The sequence below is a fragment of the Lissotriton vulgaris genome, unplaced genomic scaffold (assembly GCF_964263255.1).
Source record: "Lissotriton vulgaris unplaced genomic scaffold, aLisVul1.2 SCAFFOLD_929, whole genome shotgun sequence".
In the NCBI taxonomy this organism is placed as follows: Eukaryota; Metazoa; Chordata; class Amphibia; order Caudata; family Salamandridae; genus Lissotriton; species Lissotriton vulgaris.
The window spans coordinates 59,741-80,751 of record NW_028242548.1 but is presented as its reverse complement, the minus strand read 5'-3'; the positions used below and the strand labels follow the sequence as shown (position 1 = coordinate 80,751).

The 21,011-nt window shown below is 46.2% G+C and overlaps 1 protein-coding gene across 1 annotated transcript in view; it reads right to left on the bottom strand.

Annotated features, from left to right (window-relative positions):
- Window positions 1-21,011, bottom strand: part of SLC41A2 (solute carrier family 41 member 2) — a 416,626-nt gene that overhangs the window by 365,564 nt on the left and 30,051 nt on the right. Inside the window, exon 3 of the mRNA XM_086948344.1 lies at window positions 13,577-13,722. Coding sequence (XP_086804470.1) covers window positions 13,577-13,722 — 146 coding nt within the window. The remainder of the gene's footprint in view (window positions 1-13,576; window positions 13,723-21,011) is intronic.

The following is a 21,011-nucleotide window of genomic DNA, read 5'->3' as shown; positions in this document are numbered from 1 at the left end:
GATGCAGAAACTGAAATCGTCATGCACAGCTACACATTTCCTTAAAAGAAAATATGTTGCTGCGTCTGAGACATGTAATAAGCAGAAATAACTGCCGGTACAAATTATAAAGGAGTAGAATGCAAAAATGTTGGAAGGAAGACCGCCCCACTGAAACTAGGAAAGGAATTTAGGAATAGATACCGGATGGGAGTGATGCATAGCTTTGCATTGCTTTGTCATTGAGAAATAAGGAATATTTAGGCAAAAGCCGGTGGGGAAACGTGCACACTGCTTGGCAGTGTGCATGCAGGTGTGGCAGCACAGCAAGTAGCGACGACTTCTGTAGTCCGACGCACACTGCTACAATTCCTACTGTCTTAGTGTCTCATGGCGCCTCACGCAACTGCACTGCATTTGAAAGTACCAGGGGGCACCTCATAGAAGGCGGCGGTCCCGTGCTCTAGCAGGGCAAGAGAGAGGGGAAGAGAGTGATAACACATTAAAAGGGGACTTAGCTACAGCCAAGTAGCATCGCAAACTACAACCACCTTACACCCTCCCCACCCGAACACTCCGGAAATTTGCATTTGAAGCTCCTTTGAGCTGCAGAAGTCCACAACACGTGCTCACTCAGATTATGATCCCTTTCAGTTTAAGGGGGCTCCTCAATGTCCCTGCCTAATGGAACAAGCATTTGTAATGCAATATGTCTCGCATTTACGAGACTTTGAGCTATTGGCGCTGTAAATGTCAATAGATTAAATTCTTGCAAATGCGAGACCTATTCTATTGCAAATATTGTTTGTTTCCAAGTGCCCCATGCCGCGTTTGCACTTAGAGGCCTGGACTATCAAACGCAGAACCCGTTTGCTTAAATGGTAGTTACAGCACACAGGCCAGGTCCTTTGTCAACGACAGAAGAAACCAGAGGCCTAGAGCCAATGAGGAAGATTATTTTGTTTGACAAGAAAGTTTGGCACAGAGCAAAAGGCTGACCAAGAAGGGGAACATTGACACCTAGAAAAGACACTTATGATGAACAAAGGGTTCACAGGCAGTTTTTTTTCCTCTACACTTGAGACATCGCTCCTAGTTGCCACAATAAAGCCAGTCTACAAATGTAATACTGTGAATTAGTAGCAAAGAAAAAAAAAAGAAAAAGAAATAAAATCTGACTTTTGCAGAAGGCACAAACCACGGATACTCTTAATGCAGACGCCTGCCTGGCAATACAACAATATGTAACATAAGTATTTTAAAAACGCAAACATTTGAATTAAGACGACAAAGCTCTTCAGGGGACAGAAGCATGTGGGGCATGAAATCCAGCACCCTCCCAACCAATCAAACTTGTTTGAGACTGTGCGTACATTAATCCTCAAGAGAACCAAGGATCCTCTCCCTCTAAAAAACACAATAGGTCCCAGCTCTGCCACAAACACTAAAATCCTGCTCTGTCCATTACATCAAACGTGTGTCAGACGTTGGGTGTGTAATGCCTATACCAAAGCCACTCAGCTTCCCTAACATCATCCCCACCCAAAACACACATGCCTTAACATTACTAGTCAATAGTCATTCCAAACCAGGTACAGAGTCCCCTCAAAAGTTGTTCTTGTTGTCGCCCCCAATTTCGTTAACCCTGCACAGACGGGTTGGTACAGCGCTTGCACCCATGTATGCAAGAAACAAACATTCCCTAAAAACAAGCCCTGTGGCTGCCCAGGCGCAAAACAAGTACGTCAATAACCAGATACATTAGCAGACTTCTCGTTTTCATACACCTGCTGCCAGGCAGCGAGAAATGAGATCTGCAAGCGCGACTGAAAAGATCCCACAGTGGGTGACAGACCTCGTGAAGGCAGCCAGGGCCCCACCACACCCACAGGACAAACCGCAAGTACAGGGACTTGAAATCGTACCCTTCTCAATCTACAATCTCTCAATTTCTGAGAAGCACACATTTGTTTAATGACAGAGTTCTCCATATCTACAGCCAACAACACCCACTTCCACTGCAGAGGTAACATTCCGGCATAGGTAAAGCAAAAACCATGGTCACCCCCCCTGAAATACGGGCTGTGATCTCTTCAGAGGACGGTTAAAGATTCCTACATAAAACTACTTTCCAAGGGCTATAGCAGCCTGGGCTCCAGACGGGACCTCTCCTCTCCACATCACATCTTTAAACACTCTCCCAGAGCTCTCACCTCATCTCCAGGACTAGAACGCTCCAACAGCTCCATCATTCAGAACATCCATCGGTCAATCAGTGCTTCCCACAGGACTCCAGCGGGCATCTTTACAGGAAACCCTTCAGTGCTTCACTGAATTACAGCACCACACATTTTCTTCTGACCAAAGCAAATGTCAAATCCTAGTCAGTGAACTCTATAAAAGTAAAGACTATCTCCTCCTTCAGCAAAAAAGTGTAATGGAAAAATTCACTAAAAATTATAGCACCAGAAGTAGCTCACCAAGCTTTACTAATAAAATCCAAGCAGAAGCTGCTGTAATAGCGCACACTGGAGAACAAAAACGTTTCAAGAACCCAGTGCTACCAGACACCATACACTGTTGAAAGAAAGGCTAGTCTGGTTTACCTGCACCCAGGTTACTAAAACAGAGTAAGCACCACTCACCTCACTTGAAAAGGACTAAGTGATAAGCAGTCTCTTCGCCTCTCTTGTTCAATGCATACTGAAACAAGCTGTCACCGTGAGAGTGAAAGCGTGGGCAGGAGATGTGGGTACACGTGCACAACTCCTGTACAAGCTGGCGCAGTGAGAGTTAAAGCACGCCATGCGTGCGGTCTGCTCAAACGCCGCGAGCGTGGACAGGAGAGGTGCGTACGCGTGCACAACTCCTGTCCTCCGCACGCGTGTACATATCCTGTCCCCCTTCGGCCAAGATACCGACAACAATAGATCTCGCCCAATAGATCTCGCCACGGCGAGCAGCGCATGCGCTGCGTCGCTAGCTGAGACCTAAATAAGGGGAAGACCCCCCTTTCCCCATTAATTTTAGAAAAAAAATATGCCTTCACCAACAGGAGTCTTACCACAGAAGGGACCAGTTGCTCATTTCTCAGAAGCAAAACTGTGTTCCAGAGCGGATTTCCTGGGGTTCACTGTAGGCATAGATAAAGAGCAAAAAAGAAGAAAGGGGGAGATATGAGGAGGCGGGGGGGATATTTCGCCCTTCCCACTGTACACATTCACAAGTCCGCCAGCCTCCAAAAACAAGATTACATTAGTATAATCAGAGGTCTTCAGAGATCATGCCTTTTTATTTAAAGAAAAGACTTAAACATTTTGTTAGAGCTCGTTCAGAGGCCCAAAAGGCAAACAGGAGCTACTGGGCCCAAACGTGGGGTTTGAGACGTTTTCTTTTACTCCTGATGTCCTGGGGCCTAACACACCATGGATCCAGAGTAACTGGGCAAAGTACCCATTCAGGACTTGACTCTTAGTGGTAGCGTGAAGTCGAGTTGTCCAAGGCTTCTTGGGGTGGGGTTCCAGGTGGGGAGGTAGATAGATACAGGAGGGTGAACACAGGCTCACAACTCAAAATACATGCAGCAGCAATAAATGATTGTCCAGTCAAATACTTGCTATTATAAAAAAAATTGTATTTATATACAAACACAAAGTAAAACACAGCATTCACAAGCAAAATACACAGTCCCCTGAGGTCAGTGCTCTCGTGTTTTTGTAGGCAGGTTGTTGAGTTCCCCTCCCCTTTCGGTAGCGGTAGTGGTTATTCCGGATTCACTATAGGTAGCATTCAGCCAGACTAGTAGTCAGTCTCAGGAATCCCATTTCAACTCCTTTTTTTTATATTCTTTTTATTGAGTAAAACAAAAACAAAGTCAAAGTCTCAGCATTACAGCAGATGATAGAATTACAGTTAGGGTACATCTCAAGTGTTCCTTGCATTGGGAACTTCCCACCAGGGCATTTACAGCTTCGATGTGCCTCTCCCTCCCAGCATGGTTCTCGCAATCCGCCTTTGCTTCTACACAGCTCAATAGATGGAGACAAACAGATCTCACCCAGATACGTATTCCACGCCGTCCACTTTCAAAACCCACTTTTTAGAGCAAACCCTGTTTTTGAAAACGTCTTTTTCTGCTATCATAGATCTGTCCATGTCAGCCTCCCATCTTCCGATTGTCTGCAATTCGTCAATGCCCCAGTTTTGTGCTATGTTGCATTTGGCTAGTGCCAGGTCCAGAGTAACCCAGGATTGTTCAGTGGTTTTGAGATCGGAGGCCTCCCATATATTTAATAAGCAGAGCTTCCGGTGGCAATGAGCATTTTCCCCTCCACCCTTTCAGATTTGGAGATAACTGTTGCCCAGTAATTCTGGATGACTGGACAATCCCAAACCGTGTGAAAAAAGGTTCCCTCATGTGAGCACAGTCATAGGCCGTGTGTCTGTTCTCCTCCCCATTTTGACCAGGGTTCCTGCTGCTAGATAGGCTCTGTGCAGGATTTTTAGTTTTACCAGTTTTAGTCCCATGGGAATGGCTATTTCACAAGGGTAAGCCAGTGCGTCTCGCCAATCTTCTTCTATCTCCCCCAAATCTACCACCCATTGTTGCTTAAGACGCGTTAGTGAGTCAGGTCTGCTGTTGAGCAATTTCATGCATGTGAGAGATATGCTTTCTTGGGCATGGGATTAAGTGTCAGCCTGTCTTCTAGTGAGATGCCTTGGGAGAGGCACCCCTGCGGGGATTGCGGCCCTTTTGGCATGTCTGATTTGTCAGTATCTAAAAGTTTCAGACTGTGATAGTTGATACTCCTTCTGCAGGTCAGCAAAAGAGAGAAGTCAGTTTTTCTTCAATAGGTCACCCACTGAAGAGCTACCTATCAGGTCCCACTTGTCAACCCCGGGGCAAGAGCCCAATCCACGGAGTCACTCCAGCTCCCAGAGAGGCTAGCCTGTATGATTTTCCTATGCCACCCTAATTTTGTATTCACCGTGTGCCAGATTTCTACAGTATGGGCAGTAGAGCCGGTGAGGTGTTGGTGCTTAGGGTTCGTGAATAGAGCTTTGAGGAGCCCACCATGCCCCATTAGCCAAATATCCATCTGGTGACCTGGATCAGTGTGTGGGCAGTGGACCCAACGGTTTATTACAGTAACTTGGGAAGCCCAATAGTACAGTTTGGGGTCTGGCAGGGCAATCCAGCCGCCGTACGATCCCCTGGTCTATTTCCGCAGTGTGATGCACAGCGACCTCCCATCCCTCCACAACGTCCTCACTGCACTCTCGATGTTTGAGAAGTAGGACTCTGGGACTCTAAAAGGGGTACTCAGGAATGCGTATAAGAAGCGAGGCAATGCAAGCATTTTGAAGAGGGCTGCCCTTCCGAGGAAAGTCAAGGGGAGGGTTTGCCAGGGTCGAACATCTGCCTGTAAGCGCATTAGGGGCACCCACATATTGGCCTTGTAGAAGAGCGATGTGTTTGGGGTCACGTAGATTCTAAAGTATCGAAATCCCTCTGTTGCCACCGGGACCTCGCATCCCTTAGGTAGTTTTGGCTTTGGAACGTGTATGAGAAACATTATGGATTTGGCCCAGTTTATGGTGTATCATGAATGGTTGCCTAATATCAGGAATATGTGGAGGATGCGGTAGATTGACGCTGTCAGGGCCGCAATGTATAGTAGTATATAGTCTGCATAGAGGGATATTCTATCTTTATGTTGTTCCGTCCATTTTAGACCCCTGATGAGGGGATCTCCCCTAACCCACACCGCCAGAGGTTCCAGCAGTAAAGCGAAGGTGAGTGGCGACAGGGGACACCCCTGGCGAGTTCCCCTACTCAGTTGGATAGTTCGGGACGTGTGGCAGTTCACTACTATTTGTGCTATGGGGTTTGTATAAAGGAGTGTTATCCATTTCAAATATTTGGAACCGAAGCCCATGCGCTCCAGCACCGCAAACAGGAAGGGCCACTCAATAGTGGTGAATGCCATTTTGGCATCGAGCGAGAGCAAAGTGACGTCCTCCTGTATTGTGTCTCCTCAGCCTAGCACTCCATGTAGACGACGGAGATTGAGGGCTGTATTGCGGCCTGGCATAAAGCCTGATTGGTCGGGGTGTATCAATTTTAGGATTATGGGGATCAGTCTATTCGCCAACACTTTAGCAAGGATTTTAGAGGGAGGGGGGAGGTGCTTGATGCTCTTCCAGTGTTCGTGAGTTTTCTGGGATCATCCCCCACAAGGAGAGAGGGTGATGTTCCTGGTGCTTGTCTTCAGTCGGGTCTTGGGCCTGCTCGAGTCACCACAGCAGCCTCCTCCTCACGATGACGGTCTTTACTGACCTTGTGCCTTGCCTTGTGCTGGTGGCCCGCCATGGCATACGGGGTCGCCGTACTCACTCTGTAGACGGACCAATCGACAAAGCAGCAATCTTCATCGAAGACCCACCTGGCATACGAGGCTGCCAACTTTACTCCATACAAGGGTGTAGCCCAATCAGCATGCAAGCAATCTTCACAGCAGCCCCATCTGGCGTAAGGGGTGGCTGATTTTAAACCTGCACAAGGGCAATGACCTCGTGCCTTGCCTTGTGCTGGTGGCCCGCCATGGCATACGGGGTCGCCGAACTCACTCTGTAGACGGCCCAATCGACACAACAGCAATCTTCATCGAAGACCCACCTGGCATACGAGGCTGCTAACTTTACTCCATACAGGGCCTTAGCCCAATTAGCATGGCAGCAATCTTCACGGCAGCCACATCTTGCGTAAGGGGTGGCTGATTTTAAACCTGCACAAGGGCAATGACGTGATTGGTACATTAAAAAGTTCACGGCGGCCCTCCTCTGGCATGGGGGGGGGGGGGTCGCCGACAGAACAGCAGACATCTAACACCAAGCAAGAGGGATCCAATTGTCAGGATCCCCCACTGGAATTGGCTCCCTCCAACACACTCCTCTTCCTCACAGGGACCACTAGTCTTGGCAAGCAGACAGGCACTGGTGCGCCAGGGGTAGGTGCTCTTGGAGTACCTGGGGAATGTCCTGGTCACTGGCAGAGGTCTTCCGGAGCTTCTTCTTCTCGCACAGTCATCTGGCTGTTTAATAGATGACAATTTTGAAGGCATGGAGTTCCACTTCCATACATCAAATGTGAGTTGGAGTTTGAGCTTTTGAAGTTTATGTTGGGGGTCTGATGCCTTTTGAAGTGCCTTCTCCTCAGCCCTGCCCTTCCTCCAGAGAGCAGCTTGTCACAGAAGGAGCAAATCCAAATCGGATAGCCCTACACCACATGTCATGGGAGTGACCAGGGTTTCACACCTGGATGGCAGACACAGTGAAATGTTTATCAAAAGGTTACTGCAGAGCCTCTGCCCCACTCTTTATGATATTCTTATCAGCCCCATCTCCTTCCGGAGATGGGTCCAGGTTCCTTCCCAGTGACCGCTCTCTGAATCAAAGAGCAACCTTTGAAGTTTCCAGAAGAGCCTCCTGATTCTTCCTTTCATCACTATGAGGGTAGTGCTTTGGTTGCCCCAACCGGTCCAAAAAGACTGCAATCTGTGAAACAGGACTATGTCATGGTGCACACGCATTGTCTGTGTTCGCCTGTGACAACAAAAATCAGTACCAGGGATCCAGACATTAATGCAGCTGGGGCACTCAGTGCAGGGGTGCACATTCATCACCATGCGAGGTACTTTTCCGTCACAACACATTTCATTAAAACCATATGCTCAACAATGGTAATCATGCAGTGAATCGCAGCTTGATCATAGCAGGTACCAAATCACATCTTTAAGTATGAGGACATACAGCGGCGCATATATAGGAAACCCTAGTTTAGCCAACTGAGAGACAGTTGAGCTTGAGTATAATAATGTACTCGACCCATTTATTCCATGTGATAGATAATGTTATCGGGTTTCCCCCTACCAATCCACAGGTACCTACATTCCATATTATTATCCACTGATTCCCTATAAACACCCAGAACCCCTGCAGCCCCCCTCACCCACAGTAGGGTCTTTCCTCTAGTTAATTATGGAGGGGGTCCTTGTGAATACTTGCCCAGGTTGCAACACAGTTCGGGCTGGACTGTTCCCTTGAGGCACAGGGTCAGGACTGAATTGCATATAGCTGTGTCTGAACTGGGGTGGCGAAGTGAGCTAAAGAACGATGATGGATTCAACCCAGATCTGTGACTGGGGGTAAGTGTCTGAAAAATTTCAGCACTCCATCCATCATCTCCTTGTGTTTGCTTTGTTGGCCCTAAATTGGCAGGGTATGCCCATACGTGGGTCCCTTGCTCATTTTGCCACTGGATTCAAGCTAGCCTGGCTGATGAGAGCTGTTAGCCCAAAACCAGTCCCAGGATGCTTGTTTCCGGTCCAAGGAAGACATGGCTTGGCAGTTCAGGCTGGACTGTTCCCATGAGGTACAGGGTCAAAACGGATTTGCATATAGCTGTATCTAAATTGGGGTGGCGAAGTGAGCTAAAGAACGATGATGGGTGCAACCCAGATCTGTGACTGGGGGTGAGTGTCTGAAAGGTTTCAGCACTCCATCCATCATCTCCTTGTGTTTGCTTAACACAGTGAAGCAACCAGCCTATAAATTACAGTAGACAACATCTCATATCCAGGCCCTAGCAGCGAGAGGAAGTCCCCTGAATCAAGCCATAGCAACCCTTCACTTAGCCAGCAGTGACAAAAGTGCTGCCTTCAGGGGTCATACTCGCTAGGTAAACAGTAAAGACATCAAAAGCATGCAGGTTCCTCTAGTATGAGAGGAGTTCAAAATGGTACGTGTAAACAGCTAAATAAATTTGGCAGTGGCCCAATTGGAATCCTTAATCAAGGCCAGCCTTGCACAACCCATCTTCACTACCCTAGAGAGGAAACAAATGTAAAAACAATGGCTGGAAATCAAGAGAGAAGGAGAGGGCAAGGGGGCAAGGAAGAAACATGAGCTCTTCACCGACCAAATCTTTGCCCCGGTCTCAGACTCCACTGAAAGAACAAGCATTTGCAATGCAATAGGTCTCGCATTATTTAAGTTTGAGCTATTAGTAATGTAAATGGCAATGTTTTTGTTTATGCGCTATTTTAATTTTCCTTGCATAAAAAGGTACATATATAATATGTGTTGTAGAAAAGTCATTTATGCAGTATTTAAATTTTCTTTGCATAAAAAAGTACATATACAATATTTCTTGTAGAAAAGTTAAACATTTTAATGATGTGCTGCATAATTTAACCAAACATGTTCTATAATTTGATTCTCCGCTGCCGCCTAATTCCACTGGCCCTGGCTACAGTCCATGCCAAGATGCACCTGGACAGGAAACGAATATTATTCAGCAAGTTTTTTTAGTTGTTGTGCAAATGCTGTCCTCGCCCGCCCATAAAATCCCCAACTGACAAATATCTAAACCACACCAAGGATGGCAATATGCCCACTGGACAGCTCATCACTTTCACTTTCGCAGAAGCTGGAGTCAAATCCGAGCTCATGAAAACAGAACAAAGCACCCACTCTAAATGTTTAAAAGACAAATAAAACGAAAAGCAGCAGACGTTTCGCTCTAGGACCAACTGTTTAGACACTGAAGGACATATTTCCAAACTTGCTAAAATCTTACTGTCAATTTCCTGCAGTGATCCACCGGCCAGAACCATTCACCATACCAGCACTATTGATGGTACAATGCATGTTAGAAGTGTTAAAAGATGGTACTCCCCACCCCCTGTAAAGTGCGACCCCAACCCAGTGTAGCCTCCCTTCCCCTCTCTACTCCCCTTGCTGGTTTCTTTTTCTCCCTCTCCATTCTCGCCTTTCCAATATTCCTAGCCCCCTTTCCCTATGAGCCGCTTAATTTGCAATGTTACACACTCCTGTCGACCCAGCCCCTTTTATTCCACTCTGATTGCAGTTATCGATGTATCTTATTAGGTTTCCCACCATACTTATTTAAGACTGCTAATTCATGCGGGTTCTCCCTCCAGATGTATTGTTACAGCCTTACAGGGGTCTATGGTATACTGTTACTTGCTTTACCTTTTTATATGAAAATGAAAATGAATTGAACCCAAACAAAGATGTTCAAGGCTGATTTTGGAAGCGTGCTTAAATTAAATAAGAAAATATAAGAAGATAATAGAATAACGCACACACAATAAAAAAAAAACTGTGATCTATGTAATTTGAGTTACACTCACAGTAAAAAAAAAAAAAAAACCCTATGAGAATCGGTGCTGGAAACGTTTAAGGGGATACTGACCGACAGTGGTAAAATACAATGGATCGTGTTTCAGGTCTTCTGCTGCAGGAGCGACAGAATAATATGGAAAATGTATGTATGCATTGTACTTCTGACAGCGTGCCAGGCCTGCGAGCGCCTCGGTTGTGTTAACTGCACATCTATACCCGCATGATATAACCGGATGGGAGTTAAATAAAAAGTAACATGGATAGAATCATGTGTGTGCATCGCTTCACTCCCTAACCATCAGAAGAAGTGCATAGATAAAATAATTATCATCTTCTGGCGAATTACACAGCTGACAAAAGACCAAGATATGTAAGAGTACTTGAGAGACGTCATTTAGCTATTCATTCTTTTTCAGGGGATTATAAAAATGTATTTCAAAGAAAAACGGAAACGACATGCGAAACTGTTAAGACAAAGTAAAAGACATTGCAGTTTCTTACCCTTCAGTGATGAAGCGCTGCATCGCGCTTGGACGCCAGCGATCAAATGCCCCTGCAGTCCGCCGCCGGCCTGCGACCAGGAAGTCAGGCAGGCCGGGCGGGACAACCGGAAACAGGAAGTAGGAGGGCGGGAGCCTACCCCGCCTCCCACGGGAGAGCCGCGATTGTTTGGAGCACCGGAGCAGGCAGGAGCCTACCCTGTGCCCCGGTGCTGAAGAAGGGAGGAAGAGTCCTGCTGCCGGTGAGAGCCGCTGCCCCAAGGAAGCCGGTGAGTGGGGCTTCGCCTTGTTGCTGGGCTTCGAGGGCGGGGGGGCATGTGTGTGCGCGCGCAGTGTGCGGTGGCTGGCTGTGTATGTGTGTGAGCGTGCACGCGTGTGTGTGTGTGTGTATGTGTCTTGGAGTCTGTGTGTATGCGTGTGTGTGTGTGTGTGTGTGACTGTGGGGGGGGGTGGGGGTTGCCTGTCTGGGTGCCTGCGTGTCCGTGTAAGTGTAAATGTGTGTGCATGCATGCGCGTTAGGCTGGCTTGCTGGGAGTATGGGAGGGAAGTGCACGGCGCGGCGCAGGACGGAACGTGCGCGTTCGCGCACCCAAATCTGCCTTCTAAAGGTCTAAAGCTCGTGACAGTTTCTTGTCCTCCCATTCTCCTGTGTCCGATAGCTATACGTCTCCGCCCTGGACGCATCCTTCGGATGCGAATTCCAGGGCGAGACCTAAAAAAAGACCTATCCGAACAGGCCACAATGATAGAGACACGAGAAAATCCAGCTAGTAGGAGAGATGCCACCAAAGAGGTCACTATGACAAGCATTCCTGCCCAAAATAAGCTTGAATTAAACCACTGCAGTGAAGAGACCCAGAGACTGTTTCACTTTATGAAGGGAAAGGGGGAGATCCGTGTGAGCCTAATACTTCCTCAAGACGCTCATCTTTCTTGACGCCTCTCCTATGGCAAATTACTGATTTTAATCTCTGCCCAAGAAGCTAAAATGGCCAAACTCTCAGGAAAGCCAAGATCTAAGGAAGAGCCTAAAAACTCAAAATGCAGCATACTCGGTGTATAGATTCACCTGTGACTCGAGTGCCCCAGGGTAACCTTCTAACTTAGACAGTGCTAATGCAATCACTGTTCACAAGAAAAGGAATTTGTGATGAAGAATATACACATCTTGCCTACACCAGTGACAACTCTCAATAAGTAGTTCCAAATTGGCGGAGAGGAAGCAAGGGCAGTGGTCCAAAACACAAGGACCATCATTATCATGAAACTACTAGAGCAGAAACCTTGGGAAGATTGTTGAACAAGACAATGGCTTTAATGAGAACCAAGGTGGCCGAGGCCTGGTGATGGGACTACAAGCTGGTGAAAATAATTCAGAGGCCCAGGTGTTCCAGCTGTGAAACGTCCAACTTACTGGAAACCGTCTGGAGAAGCAGGGGTTTGACAAAAACAATCGAACTGCAACTTTGCCCCTCCAAATAGTTTTACTGTCTCATTCAATGAGACCATCAACTAAACATTCCACGAATTTGTGTGTTTCCTGCAAACATTTTGCCCGGTAGCAATCTATTGTGCTTGTAAACCCATCTACTTTCTGTGAGAATGAAACTGACTAACTGAATTGAATTTTCTATCATGGACTAAATTAGTCTATGGCTTTTACATATTGCTTGCAACATATTTCATGTTCGAAATTTTGTTTTGCTATTTGCATTGTGTGAAAGGCAAGTGCAGAAAGCACCATTAATAAAAAAGAGAATAGGTAGGGTTATTAAGCCAAGACATCTTGGAGCTGACATATCTTCTTGCAAAACGATATAAAGCAACCACATATGAAGGTTTCATTGGACTGGCCAGTACCAAATTACCTTCCCCCTGGAAAGAATTTTTCTACTCGAAGATATGCATTAGCCAATCACAATTTGTCTGCCACTTCTAGAAATGAAGTACTAATACCCATGGAGAATGTTGTTGCAGGGGTCAACGTCAGACTTTGCATGATTTATGTGATTTTTTTAAAAACAAGTGAATTACCAAATGTGATTTCTCAAAAAGGTCAAAGAACAGATCCTCTTACCAATAGCTAAACAGCAATACCCCAGCCATTTTCTTTATATTGAACCCTATTTGAGTTCTTCTGCACTGCAATCATGGCCTCTAGATTAGATGTAGAGAGTTTTAATTAAGAGCAGATTAGCCCTCAACATTTCAATTCAGCAATCAAGGGGAGAGGTGTACAATCTATTTTCTTTATTGGAAAAGTATCTTATCTAACACATGCCTATGTCCTGTACTTAGAGAAAGGTAGATTTTCTGAAAAACATATTTGTTGAGGGGAATTGAGCATTCTATGTTTGGAAACTCTGAAGGTGAATTCAAACTTTAATAATAGTCTTTGTATCATCCTGTGGGGGGACAAAACCTATTTGAAACTCTCATAATAGCTCAATTATAAAGCAGTCTCTTTGAAACTCCTTACATCATTTAGGCTACAATAAAGGGCTCTCAAACTTGTCTGTTTTGCCAACGAGGAAGAGGAATCTTCGCTGTTAATAGTTGGTATGGGATTGGCCCTCCCGTACAATCATTACAGGTCTAAAATACAACCCCTAACAGACCAGGATACTCCATGTGACAATCGTAAAATGTAAACAATATATCATTAAAACAAGATCTGCAGGTTGAGTGCAGATAACGAAAGTTGACAATCTTTTCATTGGATAACTTGCAATACTAAAGTAGTCATTTTCCTGGTACATATCGAAAAGTATTTGTAACACAAATTCTATGTCATTAGGTCGCAATACAGTCACAATGGAATGGTATGGGTAACATGTGCTACATTTGAAACAATACTCTTACTCCATGTTACAATGTAGAAAACTTACTGCTGTTGAAAGCCTAGATGCCAAAGTCATTTCCAAATTACCCTTCAGACCAAGAAGTGCAGGAACCAAGATAAAAACTTCTGTAATATTTTTGAACACATCCCAATGCTGTTGAAAGAAGAGAAAAATTAACTGTTGCTTATATGCTAAAAGATAACATTTGAGCATAAATCCCTTTGAAAGTGCATTATAATAAACATTTAAATGGTGATGGTTTCCCTAAAAATTGTGTAAAAAAAAGTAAGTCATTAGTCTGAATGTTAGTTCTATTTGCACTACGGGTGTTGTATATGCTTGTGTGCTAAATATGAGACACGCATTAAAATAAATGCAGACAAAATATATACACGAAGGAGAAAATAATTCAGTGTTAATGTTAAATGCTAAGCCAAATGCATTGTTTATTTTATTTTTTTTATTAAATAAGCATCACATCGTCTTTCACTCTTTTTGCAAGTCGCACTGTGTGCCTTTTTTCTTTAACAGCAGAGACCTGTCTCTTCACACAGAGAAGTATATAATAATATATTAATAATGTTTAAGTGGTTAGTCAATAAAAAACATTAACTCAATTTCATTCATTGAGTATCATGAACATAAAACAATTTCTTTACTATCACTCTAAAACATTGTCTTAGACCAAAAGACAAGTAGTTCCCGAGCACAAGCAAGTTTCTTATGGTCTCAAGAGACAAGATGTCCACAATTAAATCAATATTCTTTCAAAGTCCATTGAATTAATTTTTTATTTTCTTTTTATTTTCTCGTCGTACATCTGAGAATTCTTCATCATAGTCTTAATCTTCAAAGTTCATCAAATTCAGTCCAGTGTTGGACGAAGGACAGGGTTCAGTCATGAGTCCTCCTCCGGATGGACAACGTGTCAGCGGTCTGCTATATCAACCATCTGGGAGGGACCAGATCGAAGGTGTTGGCTGACCTAGCCAAGGACTTTTGGCAATTTTGCTTGGATCGGCAGGTGTCGGTCACGGCGGAGTACCTGCCGGGGCGTATGAACGAAGTAGCCGATTGGCACTCCCGGCACCTGTTGGACGCCAGTGTATGGAAATTGGATCCTCAGGTGTTCTCGCGACTTGCGGACAAATGGGGTCCCTTTACTGTGGACCTGTTCGCGTCCCGCCTAGATCATCAGCTCCCAAGGTTTTTCAGTTGGCACCCGGATCCATTGGCGGAAGCGACAGACGCATTCCTGCAGGATTGGTCGAGCGAGCAGGGGTATGCGTTTCTCCCGTTCTCCATGATAACGCGAGTGTCGGCGTTGCTTCGCCGTCAGTCGGCGGAGGTGGTCCTGATCTCTCCATGGTTGAGATCTCAAGTTTGGTTTCCAGTTCTTCTGGAACTTTCTTGCGATTTTCCAATCCTACTCCCCCACTCTCCTCACATTCTGCTCAGTCCGGAGGGGTCTCCTCACCGGCTAGTCCAGGAGGGATCGCTGCGTCTGATGGCATGGCGGATCTCCGGCGTCGCTGGACGCTCCGAGGCCTTTCGGGAAAGGCAGAGGACCTGCTCTCCAAGGCATGGGCAGATAACACGACCAGAAGGTATCGATCAGCCTGGCATCGATGGCGTCGCTGGTGTGTGCGACGTAGTTTCGATCCCCTGGGGGCGGATGTAGTTTAGGTGCTTAATTTTTTAGCCGACTTAGCGGAGGATGGCCTAGCTTATAGGTCCATCAACACCTTCCGCTCTGCTATTTCTGCCAGACACGACCTGGTGCAGGGGTCCCGATTGGGGAGCACCCTCTGGTGTGCAGGCTCCTGAGAGGAATCCGTCTCTCCTTGCCTCCGGAACCACGCTATTCTGTCCTGTGGGACGTCCACCGAGTTCTCAACTTGTTCTTGTCTTGGCAACCGAATAGGTTTCTATCTCGCAAAGAGCTCACGGCTAAATTGGCAATGCTGTTGTGCCTGGTGTCTTGCAGGCGTGTTTCTGACGTTCGTGCCTTAGACATTACGGCTAGAGTTTTCTCCCCGGATGGGGTGTCATTCACAGTGAGTAGGAGGACTAAGTCCATGTCGAGAGTGATCTCTTATCCAGCTTTTTCAGATTCCCCTAAACTGTGCGTTGTACAGTGCATCCGTGCTTATGAGGATTTAACAGAAGATACTCGCCCCCCCCAGGCGAAAGACAGTTACTCATTGCCCTACATAAACCGTACAAGGCCGTTTCTTCCCCAACTATCACCAGATGGGTGCGTTGGGTGATGCAGGAGGCGGGAATTGACACCAAGCAATTTGGTGCACACTCTGCAAGAGGAGCTATGGCCTCTAAAGCTTTTGCCCTCGGGGCTCGATTGGAGGATTTATTGAGAGCGGCCGATTGGTCCTCTGACTCCACCTTTAAGAGATTCTATTTCAAGCCAGTGTTGGAAGCGGCTCGGCTGGTGGTCGACAAGCTTTGAACTGGCATAATCCGAAGCCTCCGGTCCTGCCATAGAATGATAATTTGCCTAGCCTTGGTGCTGGTAAGTTCCAATTCTATTAAGGACTCGGAGGCGAGGATTATCCCCCCCAATGACTTCATGGAAGTGGACCCTCCCCGTAAGGAATGCAAGTAATTTGTTTTCCTGTTCCTTTTGGCTATGGATTTATATGATCTCTCGCCTTGTATATGTCGCTGAGTCGAGTACATGGTCGGTATCTGACACTGCGTTTTTTGCAGGAAACGACGGTACCAAACAAGATGCATGAGATTGTCTGAGCATGGGCTTCACGCGAAGGAAGAGGAAGCAGCTGCAGGGCGTGATGGGAGCTGCAGGAGTGCGGAGAGCGACAAAGGACTGCCATTGTGACTCTTTGTTTTCCCTATTGTTCATGGGAAATGTAGTTTACAAAGTGTTTTTTCTTGCTGCTGTTTGCAATAAAGTGAAGAAAGTAAGGCATAATCCTTCGCCTCCGAGTCCTTAATAGAATTGGAACTTACCAGCTCCAAAGCTAGGCAAATTCTCATTACCGCTTGCCTGCAGGATCAAATTTTTAGATTTCTATAAAAATTCCTTTCAGCTTTTTTTTCGTTTGAAGAACTTCGGGCAAACGCAGAAGATGGGTACCAAGGTTTCTTAGATGTCTTCAACCTGCACTGGAATGACACAGAAGACACCACAGTCTGTAACCTATTAAATCTTCTTGAAATAAATGACCTCAAGCAACTATGCAATGAACTGACCCATAGCAAAGGCTCTACTCTAGATTCGATAACCACCAGAAGTGAGCTCATCTCCCTCAGATCCATCATGCCCACTGACTGGTCTGACCACCTTCGAATACTGTTCAAACTCAAGGCTTTCCCTAGATCGTATCCAGCCTCATCTAGCAAACCCACGCACTTGACAAGGATTATCAAACAAATCCCACTAACGGAGCTGGAATTCAGGATCAGGCCAAACTGCATTCTCAAACTCTCCCTCACACCGTAAATTACTTCGCCATCCACTATAGCTCAGCAATTACAGAGGTTCTTCATCAAGTGGCTCCTCTCAAACTTAAGAGAGACAGAAACTAAAGAGAAAAACCCAATCTAGATACCTTAACAAGGAGAGGAGACAACTAAAACTGACCAAAAGGGTAACGAAGACAGAACCCAGCACCGGCATACCTTTCGCTCCTCAGATCAGAATGACTCTCCCACAAAAAGCACATCTTTAGGGAAAATGGCACTCTCTTTTGCAATCAACTTGACAGTGTGAAGAAAAGACAGAGGGAGCTCTCCTCACATAATAGAACAACAAACTACCCTCACTACCCAACACGAAACAATATCCACCCAGGAACGTTGTGGAGAAATATCCACCTACTTCACTGGCAGAGTTGCAAAAATTGAACGATCTATCATCCATGACATAAGTCTGACTTCCCAGACTGCCTGCCCCCTGGGCACACAAAGCACCATAAAAACTACCACCCCACCCCACCTCCATTAAAAAATTTTATTGGAATGGCCACAATACCATTGGGTCTAGCTAGCACTATAAAAAAACTAAAACAAATAAATAAACCCACCAGTTGTGTGTTTAGTATCAGAGCAGTTGTATACCGGATAACGGAACCATACATGCCATTACAATGCAGTCTTTATAACACATGATTCTTTAGTATGCATGCCTTCACAACAAAAACTTTAACCATACATGTGCCTTTATTATGCATGCCTTTTCAATGAAGATTTTTGTTGTAAAAGCATGCATGGTAAAAAGTGATGTCATTTGAGATGTCATTAGTAATGTCATCAGTGATGTCACTGACTATGTCATGAGTGATGTAATATGTGACGTAATCAGCAGTGCATTGCGGGGGCAAGAGTTATAGTTAGCTGAACTAACTATAACAGGGGAATTTCTCTGGTTTTGTATGGGTGAAATGTCCAACTAACTAGAACTTTACCTAAAACCTATGTTTTTTTCAGTGAATTTCTATGTTTTTTTAAATGCTAGTTTCTAACTATAACGTGCCTGAAATCTATGTTTTTTTCAGTGAATGCTAATTTCTAACTATAACGTGCCTGAAACCAATGGTTGTTTAAGTGAATTTCAAAGGTTTTTTAAATGCTAGTTTCTAACTATGCCTACAGAGGTAAGACATGTGTAGAAAGAAGAAAAAAACGCAGAGAAAGAAGCAAAAGAAATGCAGAAAGAAGCAACAGAAGTCCACAAAGACGAAGAAAACTGCAGGAAGGAGCAAGACATATGCAGAAAGAACTAACAGCGGAGCAGAAAGAGGCCTTGTTGCAAAATCATCATGTGCCCACAACTTTTTCAGATGGGTACTGGTGGTAACTGACTCTGACTAACCAGGCCTAGAGCCACTGCTATGCTAAAAGGCACTTAGAATGCAGTGAAAACACCTACATACACTAGGGAACACTATGCATTGGGGTACCCCTGTAATTAGCATGACCTCCTCTGTAAGGCCCTAGTACATAATAGGGCAGGGGGATTAAAACTACCTATAAATCAGAGGTACAGAAATATGCTACTTTAACTAGTAGTCGCGTTTGCAGAGTGGAGGAGAAAGGGTACTGGGCATCCAATCAACGCTCAGGAATTCCGGTGCGTAGGACTTACAGGAGGTACCAGGAGGGTTTCTTGGCCCCCCAACTCCCTCAGGACTAAAAATTGGACTTTATCCCCCCTCTCGTAGTCTGTCATGAGGCACGTTTGCAGAGTGGTAGAGAAAGGGGGCCATGGACTCCGAAGATGTTTTAGCAATCCCACTGTGTGGGACTTACTGGAGGTAACAAGAGGGGTAGTTGGCCCCCACGGACATCCTTGAGGGCCAACTGCCCAAACTGTTACCTCCAGTCAGTCCCACACAGCAGCACTGGTAAGTATTCGTACCAGGCCACGCGCACTTTACCCACCACTCTACAAATGCGCTCCCTGTCGCGCTCTTGGATGGGGATTGAAGTCCTCTTCACTGCTGGGGGTCCTTTAGGGGACAACTAGCCTACCTTTTACCTCCAGTAAGCTCCATACAGTGGGATTGGCGAAAGGTAGACAAAGGCTGTGCCCTCTTTCTCCACCACTCTGCAAAGGAGCCCCCTGGCGCGTTGTAAGTTAGGGGATTAAGTTCCCTTGAATCCTGAGGGTCCCTGGGATCCAACGATCCCACCAGGTACCTCCAGTAAGCGCCACAGGGCAGGTTTCCACGCATGTTTCCACGCATGTCGCCCCTCCCTTCACCACTGAGCAAACGCGCCTCTCTGTAAACAGGCGCCTACTGGAGGTACCTGGTGGGCTAGTTGGCCCCAGGGGCCCTCAGGATTGAAGGGGAATTAATTCCCCAACTTAAAACGCGCCATAGAGCTCGCTTGCAGAGTGTTGCTGGGAGTGGGCGGGCCTCGGCGATGCCGGTCTTTTTTTTCTATTTTATGGGCCCTGGGGACCCCATCCCCCAGGGCCTGACCCCTATTTTTTTATTTATCTCAAAAATGGAAGGGGGCCGCGTAACCCCCCTCCCAGGCCATATTAGGCCCCGGGGCCTCCATCCCCCGGGGCATGGCCAGTGTTTATTTTAAAAAATATGTATATTTGGAGGGGGGCTCCTTAGCCCCCTCCTCAGGCCATTTATGGCCCCGGGGACCCCCTCCCCCGGGGCTGGCCTTTGCATGTTTATTTTTTTTATTTTTTATTTATTATTGGGGAGGGGGGGGCACGTGGCCCCCATCCCCTTCCACTGCTTGCCCCAGGGACCCCATCCCCCGGGGCCTGGCCTCTCGTTGGGGACAGAGGGGGAGCCCCAATGCCCCCACGGTCCCATCCAGCTCCCCGCCTCCTGCAGGAGCCGACATTGCTTTTGCACACGGGGAGCTGCTGACATGCAGCTCCCCATGTGGAAAAGCAATCTGGTTTGGATTTTGGAAGAGAGAGCAGGTTCCCTGCTCTCTCTTGCAAAATCCAAACCACAGTTTGCTATGTTATGTTATGTTTAATCCTTTTATAACGCACAATAGCTACTCCAATGAGTGTCCCAGCGCGGAACCAAGAGGAGTCTCTAACATCACAGTCAGCGATTATGGGAACAAATGAGTTTTTAGTAATTTCTTAAACGCTTTCGGGTCCTGAGTGTTGCGGAGAAGAAAAGAGAGAGCATTCCAGGCCTGGGAGGCCTTAACAACCAGAGAACAGCCACCCAGTTTGTGGCGGGAGACATGCGGTACTTTAGCCAACAGAAGGGCAGAAGATCGTAATTGTCTTGGTGGGACATAAAGAGTACAGTTTCTGCAGATAGGAGGGCCCAAGAGCATAGAGTGCACGGTGAGCTATCACCAGTGATTTAAATTTGACCCTCTCCACCACGGGCAGCCAGTGAAGGGCGCGGAGATGAGCATGCACACTGCTCCTCCTAGCAATACCTAAACGCAGCCTAGCGGCCGCGTTTTGGATCGCCTGACGTCTATTTATGGAATATCCAGGGATGCCGACATACAGGGCATTAGCATAATCCAAACGAGACAGGACCAAAGCCCAAACAACCGTCTCTTTGGCAGATCTAGACAAGAGAGGGAGAAAACTCTTAAGTGTTTTAAGAAGGCACTACCTAAAATCCTCTTTACTGGAGCCGAAAAGGAGAGTTTATCCTCAAACCACACTCCTAGATTTTTTGCGGATTTCCTATTAGAAGAAGGAAAGGGAAATCCAGGAGGTTAAATCGTTTTTCTGAACTCAGGGGAGAAGTTGCCATAGAGAAGGATCTCGCATTTGCCTACGTTACACTTGAGTTGTGCCCTCGCCAACCACCCAAAAACTGCAGCCAGACACTTCTAAACAGGCATGACTGAGTCCTCTCCCTTTCCCCACGTAAAGAGGAGTTGAGTGTCATCAGCATATGCTATCACCATAGCACCTAACTCCTCGGCCAAAAAGACCAAAGGATTGACATAGATATTAAAAAGAAGTGGGCTAGCTGAAGACCCCAGA